This window comes from Ascaphus truei, chromosome 3 (assembly GCF_040206685.1).
Source record: "Ascaphus truei isolate aAscTru1 chromosome 3, aAscTru1.hap1, whole genome shotgun sequence".
Classification (NCBI taxonomy): domain Eukaryota; kingdom Metazoa; phylum Chordata; class Amphibia; order Anura; family Ascaphidae; genus Ascaphus; species Ascaphus truei.
In genome coordinates, this window is record NC_134485.1 from 385,596,844 (window position 1) to 385,618,935 (window position 22,092).

At 39.8% G+C, this 22,092-nt stretch overlaps 1 protein-coding gene across 1 annotated transcript in view; it reads left to right on the forward strand.

Moving 5' to 3' along the window:
* PDGFD (platelet derived growth factor D) overlaps positions 1-22,092 on the forward strand; it is a 311,915-nt gene that overhangs the window by 97,977 nt on the left and 191,846 nt on the right. The window contains exons 2-3 of the mRNA XM_075592395.1: positions 15,144-15,348; positions 15,799-15,979. Of these exons, the coding sequence (XP_075448510.1) occupies positions 15,144-15,348; positions 15,799-15,979 (386 nt within the window). The remainder of the gene's footprint in view (positions 1-15,143; positions 15,349-15,798; positions 15,980-22,092) is intronic.

The window sequence follows — 22,092 nt, forward strand, 5'->3', positions numbered from 1 at the left end:
CTGCAAATGCATGTATACTTTAAATATGCAAATTTAGAATGACTGCGTGCGCACAAACAGACTGTGTACTGACGTAGGTTGAACCGCGAAGGTATTAGACTTCCAAGACAACAGCTCGCAAACGCCCCCCTGAGTTTTTACACGGCATTGCAGTATTGCAGACAGCGAGAATAAAATGCTAATATCACGAGCGTGAAAACCCGCACCTAGCCGGGATAATCTCAGAACCGCGGATCTAGCTGACTTAGACTCAGGTCGGCCGCCACTGTAGCATAAGTCCAGCAGTAAAAAGTGTCCACAACTGAGAAGAGTAATCGTAAGTTCAGTGATGGTAAATCGCAGCCGCAACCGCCACAATGCGCATGCTCCCTGTGTAGTGGGAGCGTCGGGTGGAACCACGTGATGCGGCAGGAGGAAATGATGTCAGCTGGGGGCACCACCGGATCCAGGGGAGACAAACAAGCCCCGACATGCACGTTTCGCCACCTGCTCCGTCCGGTCTTAACGTGTAGTGCAACAACAAACATTTAAATAGTCTGATCAATTTGTGACGTATGGGGTAATCAGAAGAGTGAGTCAGCTGGAAATAGGCGATGGTAACGAGCTGTCTCCAGTGACCCTGATTCATTAAAGGAAAATGAAGTATGAGGCAGGAAATAACTGCCTGAGTACAAGGAGAAAATAAAAGAAATAATTAATACAGCACACAGGAGATCAAAAAGTCTGCAGAGGGCAAAAACTAATCAAATCTAATAAAAATAAAAGAATAGAGTATATGTATATATATGTATAGAGGATCCAAAAGATAAAGTTAAATTTCAAAATTTGAAAAACAAATCAAACTACCAAAAATCATGTACATAAAACACATATAAATGCACAAATAAATAAATAATGCAATATGTGTTAATGATGAAATAAACAGATACTAATAGCGACAAAGATTGGCTGGCAACTAAATATAACTATATATATATATATATATATATATATATATATATATATATATATATATATGTTTATATAAGTGCCCATAAAATTAGATGAAAAAAGTCACTGGATCGTTTAAACATTGCAAATCCCATGTATTCGTTCATTCCTATGGGCAGCAAGGTTCCCAATTTAACGATCCAGCGGCATTCACGTTGTAATAGTGATCTTTCCAGATCTCCACCTCTGATTCCCAAAAATACCTGATCAATGGCAAAAACTTTTAATAGGTCAATATTTGAATTATGCTTAAGTCTAAAATGTCTTGCAACTGTGGTCAATTTACGTCCACTTTGAAAGTCATGATCACTATTTTTGATGTTACGAACGTGTTCCAACACATGAAATTTAAGCTCTCTAGTTGTCATCCCAATGTAGATCATTGGGCACGGACATTTAATGTAATAGATCACAGCCTTAGACTTGCAATTCAAAGTAGACCTTATTTCAAATTTTGTAAGTCCTCTAGAATCATAAAATTCCTTGCTAGCCTACATATAATTTCAGGCTGAGCATGATCGACAAGGTGTAAAACCTTTTAATTGTTCTCTTGTAAGAAAGGTGGAGGATCTACTGGGGATATAATGGCTGTTAACCAGTTTTTCACCTAAATTAAGTGCCCTACAGCTAACCAAATTAACTCTCTCACCCAGAACTTGTTTCAAATCCGCATTCATGGTGAGGATGTGCCAATGTTTTTGGATGGCTTCCCTACACCTCCGCCAATTACGATCATAGGTGCCAATGAAGCGTATCGTCTTATCTTCTGTTTTATTTTTCTGTTTGTCCTCCACTGTGCCTGTCAGGAGTGAAATACGGGATCTATTTTTAGTTTTGGATTTTCCTCTACCAATGATGGAATTACTGTAACCCCGCTCTCGGAAACGCGAGGTCATCTCCACCGCTCTCGCACTAAAGGTCTTTAACTGTGAGCAATTTCTTTTTAAACATAATTTTTTTATTCCATTTGAAAATGGTGTCTATGGGATCAGAAACTGGTCAAGCGGCCACAACATTTCTTTTAAATATAAAATAATACATTTGAATTTTTTTACATGTATGCATATTCTTTGTACATCATGAGCTACATTTTTAGTATTCTGTAAATTGCGTATACAGTACCAGACAGTGAAATCAAGTTTCTGCAGACCAAAGAGTGCTCTGTGATTCTTATTCCTGTTGGACAGAACGCTTTGAGAGCTATGAGCATTTAAATAACAATTTTTTTTCCATTTCTGTGTGGTCATTTACATTTTATCTTTCTCATTTAAAAAAACACTCCTTAGTACAATATCTTGAGAAGCAAGGTAAGTCAAAGTTAACAATACAGTAAGTGCTTTCTTAGGAGCCTACCTACAGTATGTGTGTTGGATCTGTAAAGGGATATGTGGGTGAGAGATGGACACATTATGCTGGGGGAGGTTTACTAAACTGATGTTCTGTCTATGCCATACAAATATCACCTAGCATATTACATTTAAAAGTGCTCATTTTAATGTACTGTAAGACCATACTTACTAAGTGGTGGTTGTTGTCCCTGAAACTTATCTTGCGGAAAGCTATCATCATTTCTTTTTTAAGTACATACATGACTCCACTTAAGGGGGCACCACAATACTTTACAATCAGTTTAAGAACAAACTAAAATTATATACAATTATTTTGTTAGACAGGAAAAGCAAGAAGGAAGAAATAATTCTTACACCATGCCCGGAACAGTGGTAAAGTCTATTTACACCTTAGGGTAGACGAAGGAGAATTGGAGCACTACTACAAAAACAATTGCTAGAGAGTGGGTCCCAAAATAAATGGTTTAATGGATCAGAGCATGGTTACAAGAAAAACGAGCCCTAAGGCCCCCACTAACGCATTTCGAGATTCCTCTCTTTCTCAAGGTGTATACCGATCTGATCTAACCCCCTTACCTGATATATGCTCATTTTCACGCCATTCGTCCTCACTAACCCGTCGCTTAGCCGCGTCACAAGCGGCAAGCCATGTCAACAAGCGCGTCACGAGTAGTGCGCCTCGCGCAGAGTAGAGTGGTGACGTTTTTACACCTTAACTCTGGCACACGAGAAGGCCCGCCCACCAAGCGTAGGGTGCAGAACCCTTGGCACAGAGAGGTGGACCCCCTTTGAGGACCCAAGATCATAGCCAGTATCCTCTGTGGCATCAAAAGAGACTGCAGATAGGCAGGCCCTTGACCTTGCAAGCTTTTAAAGGCCATAATGGCCAACTTGAACCAAACACTCGAAGATTACTGGAAGCAAGTGCAGATCATGCAGGATGGGAGTAATATGCTCAAAGCAAACAACACGTCTCAGTATCCAAGCTGCACCGTTCTGGAGCCTCCTGCTTTAAGTAGTTGCTCTGAAGGAAATACATTGATTAAAAACTACATTTACACCATGGAATGAAAGTAAATCAATAACTATTTAGCTATGATCAATTATAGTATTCATGTTACATAAGCATGTACATAAGCACCCAATTCATGTTACATAAGCATGTACTTTTATTGTACAGTATATTGTATTTTATTGTATAATACTTAAAATGTGTTAAAAAAAATCTGATATGTAGACTTTACCAATGGCATCATGTTAAGTATTATAAAACATCACACAGTATTATATCTCAAGTGGTATTTGGTTAGAAATATTAATCATACAATAATGTACTACATGTTATGTCATTATTAACCGTAACATAATGGTATGCAATAGCAACATGTTGCTAGACTTTATAAGCTTTGACTTTTGATTATTTTAACCGCTGCAGACTGTGGTGTTAGTGCCAGTCAATCATCATGATGATAGGTACCTCTGTAAATTTCTCTCCACTATCTAAGGGGAGATGTGCTGGTGATGCACACCGTTCTACCCTACCTGTGCAGCAGAATGCTGTCTTCTCTTTATATTTTGTTTCATATCAGTCCTGAACTTTTTACACTTCTCTGATATTGTATTGTTTACACCCAAAGCAGACACATGTCCAGGGCGGCAGACAGCTTTCTCGTGTCCCAGGACTAGAGTTTCTACTGGGCCCCTACCCCAATGTTGGTGGCTTTCTGAGATCCCCCATCGCTCACATCCCCATCTCTTGCCCCCACCTCTCTCCGTCTCACACCCAAACCTCTCTCTCCCTACCTCCTACGACCCCAGCTCTCTTACCCTCTTCCCACTCTCTCCCTCTCTCGCCCTTTATACCCCCATAACACAATACACATATAACATAATATCCCCCCATAACACAACATCCACCCAATAACACAATATCCCCACCTGTAACTTTCACGACCCTTACCTTGGGGGCAGGTCTAGCCGAACCGGAAGTTGATTTCCGGCGCGCAGGTGCTGAGTTTACATCGGATGCCGGGTCCACTGCAGGGATGGAGAAAGAACACCCAGCAGACACCCAGCAGACACCAGGCCTGGGACAGTTGTCCCGGCTTCCTCCTGCACCCTGTCGGCAGTGCTGCATATGTCCATTTGCAGTTTTAAGTGATAGTACTGTAAGCATGTGAAATAAAACCATTCTCATATGTACAGTATGTATATATTATGATTAAAGATAGGCCTCCGTAATTGTAGTAAAACAGTAACGTAAACAGACAGAAATGCATTCTGATATATTGCTTAGATGGACGGCAAGGGGGTACTAAAAAGTGAAACATAGTAAAACACAACAGATGTAAATAAATAGTAAGCTTAGAATAAATCCTCTAGTAGTTTTCTATTTTTGAAAAAGTATTGATGTAATACACATTTCTTTAAAATGGTCACTATATTACATTGCACATACTTTATAAATCTGTTCTAATGATGGCCTACATGGAAAAACATTGCACATACTCTATTTGAATGATTGGTAGGTTTAGAAATTTGTGACAACATTATAAATTGGCTAAAACTTGTGAAGTGACTCTACCTTAGTCAACAATTCAAATTGTGTTTGGTGGTTTTGTTCCAGTTTGGCCCAGTTTTGCATTAAGAATACCTCATTGTATAGACCATAGTGGTAAGCAGAGAAAAAATAATGCAAGTAAGCAATGCTGATTTCTTATAAACATTCATAAAATGAGCAGGAACAACAGTACACATCTCAGCTGGCCACTAAAAATCTGAAACTGCAGCTTCCTGTTTATTTTTTTAATTTAGTTTGAGCTTGTAACTATCCTCTATTTACTAAGCAGTGCTATTCCATATGACACCTTCTGGTGCCGGAAGACACTTTAGGACCAATTTACTTGAATGGGCCTGTGACAGGGTAAATAAAAGCCACCAGTTATATGCCTGGAAAACCTATGTCTAGTCTGCAGTGCAGCACTGACTAGGTTAACTTCAGCTGGGAACCTCAGGACAATTAGTTGGATCCCAGCTGCCTAATCAAGGTGTGTTAAAACCCAGGCTATAGACACATGGAGCCTGGCTATTGATGAGAGAGGAGTAAGCTGCTAAAGAGATTCCTGAAAACAAGGTCTGAGTAGCAAAGTTGTTGAATTGTGAACTGTCTGTCCCCTGCATAGAAAAAGGGTAGCTGCCTTATATATAAACTGTCTGCTAAAGAGAAACTGTTTTGTTTGGTTTGCTGAAGAAAAAGCCATTTTCGTTTGTTGCTGATGAAAAGCTATTTTTGTTTTGTGTGCTATATATCTTTTAAGGCTAAATAAATAAACCTTGTCAAGAAACCCATGTGTGTAGTTGCATGTACCCTGCAACATATGGTGTCAGAAGTGGGATGTTTTTTTCAAAAGCCCCTTGCAGTTAAAGGGCCATACATACACACAAGAATGAAAAAAATGGAAGAATTTTTTTAAGATTTTTTGTGCGAGCAGACCAAACAGCAGGGACAGTTAATGCAGGAGCAGGCCCGGCTGCAAGCAGAGAGAGATGAAAGACTTTTGCAGCAGCAAACCCAGCTCCTAACCCAGCAGCAGGCAGCACAGGAGGAGTAAATGGCCAAGCTGCTGACCCAATTCCAGTGGTCTGCCAGTCCAGAACTTGCAATCAGACCCCCGATACTCTTGAGGAAAATGGCTCCGAACGAGAGTCCAGAGGCTTTTTTACTGACTTTTGAAAGAGTTGCCGAAGCTCAGGGCTGGGCTACAGATCGCTGGGCAACTGCTTTGGCCCCGATCCTCATAGGAGAAAACCAGGCCTCATATCAGGGTCTCCCAGTAGATCAGGCAATGGACTACCGCCAAGTAAAAGCCGCCATACTGGATCGCTTAGGTCTGACCCCAGAGACCTACCGGCAGCAGTTCCGGAACATGAAGTACACCGCTAAGATGAGACCCCGGGTCCTCGCTCAGCGATTATTGGGCTTGTGTATATGCTGGATACAACCCGAGGAGTGCACTAAGGAGGCAATTCTGGAGCAGGTGGTTTTGGAACAATTTCTACAAATAATACCCCCTTCCGCACGCTCGTGGGTAAAATGCCACGCTGCTGAAACCCTAGCTGTGGCGGTCCGACTCGTGGAGAACTTCCTTGGGGCTGAGCAGCAGACGAGTGTCCTGGACCCGACTCCACCGGCACTTGCAGACGCCCAAAGAGGGTGGTCGGATCAATGGGGAACCTACGGCCCATCCATACGCAACCGCCAAGTCCAACGGAAGGACGGAGTCGAAATGCTGGTCCCCACAGAGACCCTCATCTCCTTCCGGATGTCGGCTCATCGCAAAGTGAGAGGAACTTCCGAGGACATCGCCCACAGGACCCACCAGATGCCTGGTCTCCAGTAACCGGTCCAGCGGAGCGCTATCCACAGCCCCCTCCTGCGAGGGAACCTTCTCCATGTTCCGCCTGCGGAGAACAAGGCCACCGGTATGTGGACTGTCCACTGATGGATTGTTCATTCAGCAGAACCGTCGCCTCGGCTTTTACTGAGGAAAATTACAAGCCCTGGCTACTTCCAGCCCTGATTGGGGAAAAACCATAAAGGCCCTTGTAGATTCGGGCTCTGGGAAAACTCTGGTCCTCCAAGAACTGTTACCGCCCAACGTGTGTTCTTTTGACTCCCCATGGAGCATAGAATGTATACACGGCGATGTAAAACGCTATCCGACAGCCAAAATCCGGCTACAGGTAAAAGGTCAGGAGGCTTACCTCGAAGTAGGAGTCGCTCCTTGGCTCCCTGCCCCCGTTGTGCTCGGTCGGGACTGGCCTTTCTTTTCGGACCTAATGGCCCCAGTCTTTCACGAGGAGCCTCCTTCTAGGGCTCAGGAGAACCCTGGCAAACTGTTCCCCTTCTCGGCAGACCTTTTTCCCAGTAGACACCGGGTTCAAAAGACTCGGAAGCAAAGACGCTTGGACAAACAGGACTGGTTGCAGAAATCTGGGTTTCAAGGTGACCATTCTAGTAGTCAGAGGTCACAAGCGTTGGCTGGGGATGGCCAAAGGGAGGGGGATATGGGCCCTGGAGATATACCAGACCTGTACCTCCCTGACTTTCGCCAGAAGCAAAGGGAAGACCCAGTCCTTGCTAGACTGTATGACAAGGTGGTGAAAATTGATGAACAGATTTTAGATGCACAGGGGGTGATAGTATTCCCCCATTTTGAGCTATCAAAGGATATCCTATATAGGGTGAATAGGCAGACATAAACTGGAGAGGGTTAAAAGTACGTTCCCGTCCTTATAGGTTGCCTGAAAGTCGTAGGGCTCTGGTAGAGAAGGAGGTACAAGAAATGTTACACTTAGGAGTGATTGAGGAATCATGGAGTGAGTGGTGTAGTCCACTAATTATGGTCCCTAAACCCGATGGGAAGGTAAGATTTTGTGTGGACCTCCCAAAGGTCAATGCGGTATCCAAGTTTGACGCATATCCGATGCCAAGGGTGGACGAATTAATTGGCACCCTTGGTAACGCGGAATATATATCCACGTTGGACTTGACAAAAGGATACTGGAAAATATCCTTAGAGGAAAAGTCCAAATGCAAAACAGCCTTTGCCACTCCCATGGGTTTATACTAGTTTGTGACAATGCCATTTGGACTGCATGGAGCCCCAGCCACATTTCAGAGACTCATGGATAAGGTACTGAGGCCCCATAGGAATTATGCCGCAGCCTACCTCGATGACATTGTCATTTATAGTAAACACTGGCGGGCCCATCTAAATAGGCTGAAAGCGGTCCTCAAATCTCTAAGAGAGGCAGGGCTCACAGCCAACCCTAAGAAATGTGCCCTGGGTAAGGCGGAAACCAAATACTTAGGGTATGCAGTGGGAGGTGGAAAAGTAAGGCCACTAGTCAACAAGGTAGTTGCCCTGAAAGAAGTTCTGACCCCCCAAACAAAAAAGCAGGTACGCTCTCTGCTGGGTTTAGCAGGGTACTACCGGCGGTTCATCCCCAACTATTCGGAAGTGGCAGCCCCTTTAACGGACCTCACAAAAAAGTGTGCCCCTACACAAGTGGTGTGGTCAAGGGATTGTCAGAGAGCCTTTGAGGACATAAAAAGGTGTCTATCAGAGGGTCCCATCCTTAGAAGCCCAAACTTCAACAGCCCTTTTATAGTGCAAACAGATGCATCAGAGATAGGGCTAGGGGCAGTGTTGTCACAACAGTTTGAGGGAGTTGAACATCCTATCCTTTTCCTGAGTAGGAAATTGTTCCCAAGGGAAAAAAAAACTACTCAGTGATTGAGAAAGAGTGCCTCACAGTAAAGTGGGCAATCGAGGCTTTGAGGCATTACCTGGCAGGAGTCCATTTACCTTGGTGATGGATCATGCTCCACCGAAGTGGTTAAACAGCATGAAGGATTCCAATGCTAGATTGACTAGGTGGTATATGGCCCTCCAACCCTTCTCATTTGAGATTCAGCATAGGCCAGGAAAAGAGAACGCAAATGCTGACTTCTTTTTTAGAGAAGGGGTGGATGGTCGGGCTTCAGCTGTGCGTAGCCCCAGCCACACACTAACAGGGGAGGAATGTGACAGGGTAAATAAAAGCCACCAGTTATATGCCTGGAAAACCTATGTCTAGTCTGCAGTGCAGCACTGACTAGGTTAACTTCAGCTGGGAACCTCAGGACAATTAGTTGGATCCCAGCTGCCTAATCAAGGTGTATTAAAACCCAGGCTGTAGACACATGGAGCCTGGCTGTTGATGAGAGAGGAGTAAGCTGCTAAAGAGATTCCTGAAAACAAGGTCTGAGTAGCAAAGTAGTTGAATTGTGAACTGTCTGTCCCCTGCATAGAAAAAGGGTAGCTGCCTTATATATAAACTGTCTGCTAAAGAGAAACTGTTTTGTTTGGTTTGCTGAAGAAAAAGCCATTTTCGTTTGTTGCTGATGAAAAGCTATTTTTGTTTTGTGTGCTGTATATCTTTTAAGGCTAAATAAATAAGCCTTGTCAAGAAACCCACGTGTGTAGTTGCATGTACCCTGCAACAGGGCCCAAAAGGTAATCTTGTGCCAGAAGATGTCTTGTGGAACAACAACTCTTAGTAAATATTATTATCACTTATTTGCAAAGTGCTAACATATTACGCAGCACGGTACAAAGGTAGTACAGAGATTTGATCATTACATAAATTGAGTTAAATACAAATAAGGGCAACTAGGCACAAACAGATACAAAAGGTCATGAGGACTCTTATATATTTATAGGTATTGTACCCCTCCACCATTTATATCTAAAAGAAACCACAAACATTGTAAACTGAGAAAAGATTCATTTGGGAAGTGGACATAAATGGTATTGAAACCCTTACTTTTACAGAAAAGTTAAGTGAACATGAAAAAAAAATTGTATCCAGTATAGAGAACAGTATTTAACTGATGGAGAGAAGTAAAGTGCAGGAGAACATGCATCAAGTACCAGTATGGATTATCGCATTAAGTCCAGTGTAACTCCCATTCAAGTCAATGAGACTTAATGCTGAAATGGGTGTAATAACCCATACTGGCACTTGATGCATGTAGCTAAGATAGAAATCCCATGAACACATAAAAAAAACTAATGATTCAGGCTCGAGTGTATGAAAAAACAATAGTACATACGGGTGAAAACCTTAAATGCATACTTGCTAATGTTCTGTAAGAAGCCTGACAGATAAAATGCGTTTAGCTTGAATTAATAGCTAAAATATTGCAAGAGAGTTGTCATAAATGGAACCTTTTCAGATGGAACAAAAGTTGTAAGTGGTGTACAGTACCTCAAGGTTCGGTACTGGGAGCACTGCTTTTTAACTGATGAATTAATAATAATAATAGCATGTTCTTGTATAGCGCTGCTAGTTGTACGCAGTGCTTTATAGAGACATTTTGCAGGCACAGGTCCCTGCCCCGTGGAGCTTACAATCTATGTTTTTGGTGCTTGAGGCACAGGGAGATAAAGTGACTTGCCCAAGGTCACAAAGAGCTGACACCAGGAATTGAAACAGGTTCCCTTGCTTCAAACTCTCAGTGCCAGTCAGTGTCATTACTCACTGAGCCGCTCCTTCTCCCTAATAACCTTGACGTTGACATAGAGAGAAAAGTCTCCATCTTTGCTGATTACACTAAATTGTTTATGTTACAGTAGTAAAATCAGAGCATGATCTAATTTCTCTCCAGAAGGACTTGGAAAAACTGTAAACTTGGGCAGGTAAATGGCAGATGAGGTCTAATACAGATAAATGTAAGGTTATGCGTTTGGGAAACAGGAATAAACTGGCGACTTGGGGAAACATTACGTGAATCCTTGATGGAGAAGGATTTTGATCGTTTTCGAAAGAAAAGATATACAGGAATATACCAAATAAATAAACAAAGGAAGAATGTTGATCGTTTTAGAAATCTGATTGCCATTATTAGAGTCAAAAACAAATGAGAGCTGGCTATTAAATAATTCAGAGTGTAACTGAATTCCAAGAGACCATTACTCTAAAATGGTGTCCGTATTATAAGAAAGAGTTAATGCAGCGGCCATTATTTCAAAACTTCACGCGGTGTATAAATCAAAATACCCATGTCATGGCGCGTGATGTTTTCCAACCGTACCGCCTTAGACGCGTGATGACTCTGGTTCCTATCGGGCAGCAATACCATCGAAAAACACTAGTGGGCGATCGTGAATTGTTGTCTTTAAAATCAAATAGCAATTCAACCTCTCTTTTATTGCCATACAGCAAGTGTGTGTGTAATTGTAATTTGAAGATTAACGTTACGAGTTCATACTGTATAGTGTACATGGGATAGAAGTCCTTTCTGAGGCTCCTTAGCCATACACAGATTAAAAATATGATGACACATACAGTATACAGGATAAAAGGGAAAAGAAGTAATACAAAAATACATTGTCGCTTCTTCCGAATGTAAAATATTTTTTTCCGCTCATGCGTATACAGTATGTCTAAATGGAACCTTGTTGAAACGCATATGCGTGTCATCACATTTTTGTATGTATTATTTATTATTTATTAATCAATACTTTTGCTAGGCTTGCTCTTCTTTTCATACTGTTTTTATTTTATGTGCATGCATGTACTGTACATATGTCTCATTAGAACCTTGTTGAAATGCATATGCGTGCCATGCCTTAGGTGCATGCATGTATGTCTCATTAGAAAACCTTGCTAAAATGCATATGCATGTCATAACATTTAGGCGCATGCGTGTATGTCTCATTGGAACCTTGTTGAAACGCATATGCGTGTCATCACATGTAGGCGCATGCGTGTATGTCTCATTGGAAAACCTTGTTGAAAAGCATATGCGTGCATCACATTTAGGCGTATGCATGTGTGTGTCTCGTTGGAACTTTGTTGAAACGCATATGGGGCTTTGGCGAGAATGACTTCTCATTTCAAGTCTGAATAAAAAAAACTTTTTTTGTTTTTTTTCTCGACATGGGCTAGCATAAAATTGTTTGCTATTCTTAGAATCAATCACTAGTTTTTAATTCTACACTAGTCATGTATACTGTACTTTATGAGGTTGGTGGCATACTGTGATTTTTATTTGGGGGTGTGGGGTTCAAAACATTAGGATAAACTGTTCAAATGATTTTTTTGAACTAATAATCCAGCATACAGCCCTCTCCCCCACACACACACACACAAAAGACTAAAGTATTTCTACTGCTTATCAACACCCCCCCTTTTCAATCAATCAAAAAAAAATCTCCAGTTAATTCATCCACAGAATAACTATTTCACTTGTCCTAATAGTGGTAACATACAGGTATAAATAATTTGAGAGAGTAGATCCATGTTAAAGCCGCAATCCCCTCCAGAGGCCTATATGAGTTTAACTCATATAATGTTAGTATAATGCCCCTTTAGCAAGTCCTGCTCTTTAAAGAAAAATAAGGCTTTTAAGTGTTTAAGTGTTTAAGTGTTAAGGGTTAGATTCTTAATCTCTAGCATCTGAGGTTACCATGTAACCTTTTAGACTGCACTGAGCTCCATTTTACCCCCCTGGACACTAAAAAAATTACAAATACTTATATCTCTTAACTGAAGCATCAGTTTAAAAAAATAATAAAAACAGTACTGGAAAGGGCAAGAAGAGATCACTTAAAGTAAGTTAAACAAAAAATGCAATGAGCATAGACTGCTGATTTATAATGTAGTATTATTATTCTTTAAGTACCTTAATAACATAAAAATGAGAAAAGAAAATATAGGACCCTTTCAGTGTGAGATGGGCAGGCAGATTATTGGAGATAAGGAAAAGCAGAGGTATTAAACAAATTCTTTGCCTCTGTGTTTACCAGGGTAGAATCAATTTCAATAGTAGGGCCGCAGGAGGAAGCCACAATCTCCATAGTAATGAACAATTGGTTAACTGAGGACGGAGTTCATAAGCGGCTTGAAAAAATTAAAGAAAATAAGGCACCTGGCCCCAATGGTATACTGTACATCCAAGAGTTCTCAAGGAGTTAAGTTCAGAAATAGCCAAACCATTACATTTAATATTCAAGGACTCAATTTCCACAGGCTCAGTACCACAAGATTGACGTAAAGCAGATGTGGTGCCTATATTTAAAAAGGGAGCTGGATCACAACCGGGGAATTACAGACATGTAAGCCTGACTTCAATAGTGGGGAAACTACTTGAAGGTTTAATACTGGATAATATTCAGGAATACCTAATGGAAAACAAAATCATTAGTAATAGTCAGCAGGGATTTATGAAAGATAGATCATTCCAAACTAACCTTATTTGTTTCTTTGAGGAGGTGAGTAGGAATTTAGACCAGGGTAATGCAGTTGATGTGGTCTACTTAGATTTTGCAAAGGCTTTTGATACGGTTCGACACAAGAGATTGGTGTACAAAATAAAGACATTTGGACTCAGTAATAATGTATTCACCTGGATTGAAAACTGGTTGAAGGATAGAAAACAGAGGGTTGTCATAAATGGAACTTTTTCAGGTTGGGCTAAAGTCGTGAGTGGAGTACCTCAGGGATCGGTACTGGGACCCCTGCTTTATAACTTGTTTATTAATGATCTTGAGGTTGGCATCAAGAGCAAAGTCTCCATATTTGCTGATGATACTAAATTGTGTAAGGTAGTAGAATCAGAGCAGGATGTAATTTCTCTCCAGAAGGACTTAGAGAGGTTGGAAACATGGGCAGGTAAATGGCAGATGAGGTTTAATACAGATAAATGTAAGGTTATGCTTTTGGGATGTAAGAATAAACTGGTGGCTTACAAATGAAATGGGGATAAATTGGGGTAATCCTTGATGGAAAAGGATTTAGGAATGCTTGTAGACAGCAGGCTTAGCAATAGTGCCCAAAGTCATGCAGTCAAAGCGGCAATGGCAAACAAGATCTTATCTTGCATAAAACGGTCAATGGATGGAAGGGAAGTAAACATAATTATGCCCCTTTACAAAGCATTTGTAAGACCTTACCTTGAATATTGAGTACAATTTTGGGCACCACTCCTTCGAAAAGACATTCTGGAACTAGAGACAGTGCAGAGAAGAGCCACCAAATTAATAAAGGGGATGGACAATCTAACTTATGAGGAGAGGCTAGCTAAATTAGATTTATTTACATTAGAAAAGAGGCGTCTAAGAGGAGATATGATAACTATATACAAATATATTCGGGGACAGTACAAGGAGCTTTCAAAAGAACTATTCATCCCAAGGGCAGTACAAATGACTCGGGGGCATCCCTTTAGGTTGGAGGAAAGGAGATTTCACCAGCAACAAAGGAAAGGGTTCTTTACAGTAAGGGCAGTTAAAATGTGGAATTCATTACCCATGGAGACTGTGATGGCAGATACAATAATTTTTTTCAAAAATAGGTTGGACATCTTTTTAGAAAGGAAAGGTATGCAGTGATATACCAAATAAGTATACAGGGCAAGAATGTTGATCCAGGGATTAATCCGATTGCCAATTCTTGGAGTCAGGAAGGAATATATTTTTCCCCTTATGAGATATTATTGGATGATATAACACTGGGGTTTTTTGTTTACCTCCTCTAGATCAATAAGTAAGTACAGGTGCGCTGACGAGTATTCTAAAACTCGCCTTAATCTTGCCTTGGAAAATCTGAGGCTATCACCAACAAGATCCAGGTACATGCTGGGTACATGCTGCAAACATTTCAGTGACATTTCTGCAGAGACTAATGGCCCATCAGATTAACATAGCAGGGGTCCCTGGCAGTCCCATTCAGATTGAATGGGACTGCCAGGGACCCCCACTGTTAATCCTATAGGCCATTAGTCTGTCTGCAGAAATGTCACTGAAATGTTGCAGTATGTACCCAGCATGTACCCAGAATGTACCTGGATCTTGTTGGTGATTGCCCCAGATTTGTTTTAGAATACTTGTCTGCACTACAGTATAGATATAGGATAAGGTCAAAATTTAGCATAGGTGGAACTTAATGGACGTACGTCTTTTTTCAACCTCATCTACTATGTAATTATGTAACTATTATTTATTTTGTTCATCAGATCAGTATTTTTAAAAAAAATGTACAATGCATACAGTCACAACCATCCCAATGACCACTGTTCTAATCCTGTTGAAAAATGAGAAACTAATAATGATCATAAAGATGTTTTATTATTATTATTATATTTATATTTATTATTATTATTATTTTTATTATTTTGTAGTAGTGGTAATATAGTAGTATTTTGAAAGTGTATTTCTTTCCTTGTTTTAAAAACAACTATATGTCTTTTATCAGAGAGCAATCTCCTCACAAATTTGTACCGGAAAGAAGAAACCATTCACATTGTGGGAAATGGCTGCATAAACAGTCCACGCTTTCCTAGTAACTACCCTAGAAACCTGTTGCTGACTTGGAAACTAGTCTCTACAGACAACAGTAGGATACAGCTCTGCTTTGATAATCAGTTTGGTTTGGAAGAACCAGAAAATGATGTATGCAGGTGAGTGGAAAGCTGCCTTATCCTCTTTTAGTAAAATGTGATCAATAACCTCTAATCTCATTGTTTAAATTATTTCATTTAAAAAAAGGAACTTTATAGACAATGTTAACTTTATCTTATTCAGTGAAAACCTATATCAATTGTCACTTTAAACTATATTAATGGTGATAAATTGTGCTGGTCTTTTCAGCAGTATAGTAGTTAAAATATTTTGGATTTTCATGTACTCCAAATCTGCAGATCCAAATGGGGATGAGTACTGGAAGTGGTTTCTTTTTTGACTTTTTGAACTATATAAATTATCATCTCTACTGCCACTCCACATCTAAATACATGATGACATTGAGACAATAAATGATTACACATCAATGTAAAATGTTCTAATCAGTGTTTAATGTTAGTTTCAAATATTGTATTTTAGAGTACTTGACTTACTTGATTGATCTTCAGGTATGATTTTGTGGAAGTTGAGGAAACTTCTGAAACAAGCACGGTCATTCGTGGACGGTGGTGTGGACATAAGGAAGTTCCTCCAAGAATGACATCAAAAAAGAATCAACTAAAGATCACTTTTAAATCAGATGACTATTTTGTGGCTAAACCTGGTTTCAAGATTTGTTATACCCTTGTGGTAAGTAAAAACGTTAAGAAAATTAATTTATATGTACTCATGTGAATATCATATTTACTGTAAGTAGAGCCCATTTTATACTGTTCTGTATAGGAGACTTGTGAACAGCTGGATGACCTCTAATTTATTAGTGGTTCAGTGAATAGCGTACAGTATGTTGGGGGTTAAGCAACAGAGAATTGCAGTAAATCAAATCAAGACTAAAGAAGAGATGGTAAACAGTGAAGAGCCACTGTATTTTGTGCTTAGTATGTCCTCCCCAGTGTCTTTATTATGCTGCGTTTATAGTAGGTGCGGGCGTGACTGACCGCATGGCGTTGTGTGCACCTGTCACACTCTGCACTGTGATCTGAGGTGACTGGGAGGCGTGGACGTGACATCAGGAGGCTGGTTCGCCCTCATTGGCTGAACCGCTCATGTGACCCGGCCGTCGCACGACTAAGTCAACATTTACTGTCGGTTCAAAATTCTGCTGCGCGGTCGCTCTTAATCGGACGCGTGCACTATGGGCGTCCTCATAGCGGTCCTGCATTTTGTTCGCGACACGCGCACCCTTGCACGTGCCGCCGTGCTCACTATAATCACGGCCTTAGGGACTTTACTGATGAGGAGTATGTCATTTTGCAGACTGACACAAACAATATCAGCCGGGCAGGTAACCCAAGAAAGAGTGTTTGGATCTGGCAGATTTCGGTAGGATAGATATTGCAGAATACAATCTTAACCAAGTAGAATTGAAGGCATATTGTTTCTTTACATTTCTGTTGTCAATATTGGTCTTTTCACCTTTATGTACATAGATTTTTAGTTTTATTGTGCCAACCAGGTAGATTACAGATGTAGCACGATTTACTGTTCACGGTACCATTACAAGTCGTGGTCACATGACGATGGTGCTGCCGGTGCCAGAGGAATAATGCTGCGGAGGGTCTTATCCAGAAGCATTAAGCCCCCCACAGCACGACCGTGGCAGACACTGTCTCCAGCACTCTGGAAACTTGCTTTTTTTGTCCACTGTACCTGTTGATATTAAGAAATCTTGCAACATCTGTTCCTAGCGCTTTTCAATTTTTTCCATTATTTATTTCTTTATTTAGCCTAAAAAAGAACCAGAAAGTCAAAACATTTACTTGTCTGTTTGTATAGATGTGTGAGTCACCTAGTTTAAACATCAATACCATGAATTCCTTTGTGGGGCTGCTCTTTTAAGTGCAGTAGTGGTATGCATAGTCTAAAGAAATAAGTATTTTATGGAAGGAAACCCAAACAACGCATCATGATGTCAAGACCAAAAGTGGGATATAAGATAAATATGATAATATACTTGTTTACTGCAAATATAGTTTATGAATGTGATAGCTTCTCAGTAAAAATAAACACATGCAATTACTTTTTTCAAACAATTTGTTGCAGACACATTTCTGTTGGGTAGAATACAAGACTTACTGTAGATCAAAGTAGGGCTCAGAGTAAGGGTAAACCGACTAAGTCGACCAAATGATCATTCTTTTCTGTCAATTACAATGTTTCTGTTGTGTGTTATTTGTATGTCATATTATTGCACATAGTACTGTACTGTAAGTAGCTAAGTTTTATTTAACTTCTAGAACATATCATTTTAAAACTATTGGGATATCACTTGACATGTTAGTGTGTGAGCAAAAGATGTTACTGTGTGAGACAGTTGGCAGTGCAGAAAACTAACCTTTTAGAAATGATGGTTGTCATAACATTCTATTTTCTCAGAAGGGATGGAACTTTGGACAAACATATTCCTTACCATCATAAAAAGCATGTTCAATGGTAAAAACTGTATATTTTAGATCAAACAAATTGCTAGAGTCTTTTAGAAGATGGCAGTATACAGTATATGTTGCAGCTCAACTATGTTGTAAATAGGTACTGTAAATAAAAAAGAATACATTAGTATTTTTTTAAGTTATTTCAACACTGTGCTTGGAACTGACTTACAGTACAAAGGTCGGGATACTAATATGTATCATTTTACAACATGCATTACTAAGGCTCATGAATAGGAACATAAAAAGCTATTATTTTAACATAATAAACAAGAACATTTGTAAGTACAGTTCAACCCCATTATAGCGCGATCCGTTACAATATCGAATCCGCTTATAACGCCATGCAAGTGTGTCTCCGAATGTTCATATTTATGAATACTTTACAACACGATTATTGGTATCTTAAATACTTTATTGTACAATGCATACAATTGTACATTATTTCTAACGTGATCCGCTTATAACACGATGTGATTCTTTGGACCCTAAGCACAGCGTTATAAGGGGGTTGAGCTGTAGTTTAATGCAAAATGTCACTTATAATTTAAAATACAATTAAAAAAGAATATATATATATATATATATATATATATATATATATATATATATACAGTATACACACACACACACACACACACACACACACACACACACACACACACACACACAAACACACACACACACACACACACACACACACACACACACACACACACACACACACACACACACACACACACACACACACACACACACACACACACACACACACACACACATATATATATATACAAATGTAAATACAACTGTATGCTCATCTGCATGTCTTAGGCAGGTCTGTAACCCCGCCTTTCACCATTATCACCCAGCACACAGCATTTCCACTGCAGAAAGGGATTCTGGGGAATGACATGCAAATATATATATATATACCAAAAAGAATATATACCAAAAAGATAATCAGCAAACAGTGCTCAATTGAATTGATAACAGGTGTTAGTTAGGTGAATGTGATCACGCATGGTGATTGATTGCTGTACTAATAATATGTCACTTAAATATCACAAGTATAAAGTTTTAAAAAATTGCACTTACAGTATGACATCAATCATTGGTATTGCTGACCTGAGGAAGAGAGGAGAACTCTCGAAAGCTTGTCCTATGACATAAATTGTTAGTCCAATAAAAAAGGTATCACCTAATACTGAAGAACTCATTTATTCTGCACTATATATATATATATATAAACATATACATGTCCCAGAATTAAGTCACATAGACAATGAAGAAAAATACTTCGTCCATGAAATCAGCCAACTTATCACAAAGAAAATTGATACCTCAAGATCATTATGTGAGATTTCCAATGCAAAGATTGGTGCCTAGCAGAAGGATGAAGCATTATTAGGAAAGTATTGTATGGTAACAGCAACAGGAATTGGTAGAATGTGCAGAAGTGAAAACTCCGACATTGTCAATTTATTCTTTAAGAAGAAGCCAAATTTGAAATTGACATGGAGTGGATTGAATGGAATCAAGATGAAATTAACTATATCCATGTTAACAAGAAACGTGATTGGAGGCTGTGTAGTTCTTAACTGTTTTGACACAAGAAGTTATCAACAATTGGTCTGCTGCTAATTACATATTAATAGAAAGATGGAAAGAAGATAAAAACAATCAACATCAAGAACCTCAAAAATAACAGCAAATAATTTTGATGAAGCCTAAAAAATCCCTCCAGTGCGCTTGATATGCATGGAGATATTTAAGAAAACATTTATTAAAAACCTATGAGGATTGCAGTTGAAGCACAGAAAAAACTAGAGGATTCTCTAAGAAAAAAGTGGATACAAAAATATTAGGTGAATCAAAGAAGTTACTGACGAAACAACATGAAATTAAGCAATCCCAAGAAGCCAGAACTAAAATTGAATGTATAGAGCTGTCCAAAATGATATGCAAGCTTGTAATAAAAACATTAAAGTAATTTAACTGTGGTACAGTATGGTGAAGAAGACTATCTAAGATTACAAACATTTAAACAAGACGAAGTAGCAATTTACAGTATGATTGGGAAGAGGTCAATCGTTGCACTAAAACAAGATGCTGGATCAACAATAAAGATACATCATAAAGAGAGTTGAGGAATGCTATAAGAAATTGTACATGAAGATAGAGCATAATCAAGCAGATTAAGAGCGAGAAGAAACCACCACTGATGTATCATGTGTCCATCCAGAAGAAGTTCTAAAGGCAATAAAATCCATGAAGAATGGGCATATTATTACTGCTGCGGCCGAGTTTATTCGAGCATTTGCCCGTTCTCGGCCGCAGCAGTAACCTGGCGCGCGCCGGAGGGTGCCGGGCACGCGCCGAAGCCTCGGAGGAGAGGCCCGCCGATCGGTGCTTCCCCCTCTCCTTACCGGGTCCGCCGGGTCCCCCGGAACGTCCCGCCGCCGTCAGTACATCCACGCGACACCAGGGCTCCCTCGGGGAGCCCTGGGCACGCGTACAGGCGGCACAGGCACCCGATGATGCGTGACCGCGCATCGGTGATGCGCGGCACGCTGAGGGAGTGCGGCTCACAAGCCGGGACATTTCCCGGCTTGCGGAATGAGCCGCACTCGAATAAAGTGTGCCAACTGTGTATATCAATACCCCAGCTATCTAAAATGCATTAGGAAGACAAAGTATTGACAAATCGTACATTGACATTAAAAGGAACGTTTATCAGAACCATTACATTACTTGAAGATACAATTAAAGTGAAGATAAGCAAGGGTGTGCGACAGGAATACACCATGTAACCAAAGCATTTCCCAGCAACACTTGAAAAATGATTCAAGACATTGAATTCAGAAGAAAAAAGAAATTGAGATCAATGGTCACCTATGATTTGTCATTTTTGCCACAAATTCAGAAGACCTCCAGCAACAAATAAGATAACTATGTAAAGCAAATGAGAAGGTGGGCCTCCATATAAATGTCAGCAAAATGAGCAAGTGAAGTTCAACAAATGTGTAAATTCTATAAAGATTGCAATAAATGGAATAGAATTAGTTTTACCGTAGAGATGGGTGAATCCGCATTTTCCCCCCAAAATCCATTTTTCAGTGTAAAAATATTCAAATGGTGTGTGTTGGTTTTAATCCGTGCGGATTTATCAAAAACCAACATTGGGAACAATCCGTTGGCGGATCTGTGTAGTCCAATCCATGGATTCAGCAACTTGTTGGGGGATTCTTAAAAATCCACCAACAGATTGCTGAATCCACAGATTGGATTCTACAAATCCATCAACGGGTTACAGAATCCACGGAGTGTATTGGCAATAATAATAAAAATCTGCAAAACGTGAATCACCCTTTTTGATATTGATCCGCTGAAATCCGCAGACCAAAGGAACCGGACAATCTTCTGCGGATCTTAATCCACCCAAAAAATGTACCCATCTCTAACTAGAAGTACTGTAGAAAACAATGTATTCCTTGGCCAGCAAGTAACAATGGATTTAAACCTTTCCAATGAAATTCATAGTAAAATGAAGATTGGACAGAGCACATTTGGAAGAAACAAGGCAATATTTTAAGGGAACATTTCACTGTGCCTCAAATAAAGTTTTGACCAGTGTATTTTACATGTGATCAAACTGTGCTGTATGTGAAACATGGACCCTAAATGTGAAGATAATTTAGAAGCTTCAGACAACTCAAATAAGTATAGAGAGGTGTATGCTAGATATAGACTGAAAAGACAGGAAAAAATAGAATTGGTTCAGAAGCAAATAAAATGGCAGTTAGCCGGACTTATCGCAAGAAGAAATCATCATTGTTCGATAAAGATGGTACTCATACAGTATGGATTTCAAGGGATATCAAAGGACCAAGAAAAGAGAGGCAGTGCATTGAAGATCATTGGGGGAGGCCTTCATCCAGCAATGGGTCAACAAGGGCTGAAGATTATGCTACAAATATGCATGTTCACATAAACAAACCCCTTCACTGTTCCCATGCCAACATTTAATAACTCTCTATCAAAATTCCAGTATTCTGCGTATGGTATATTATAAAAAGACAGAGTCAAGAAAAATGCATGATAACTATGATAAAAGACCAAGGAAGAACAGATTGGAATTTGGTTTCTCATAAAATAAAGTTTTATGATGCTGCCTTTGAATACTCAACTATTGTGTTTACATAACAGTATTTATTAAAACAATTGTATCCTTCAACATGCTTTCAGATACAGATCTACTTTTTAAATATATAATGGGAGAGCTATGGGAAATAAAATAATTTGTACAGGATT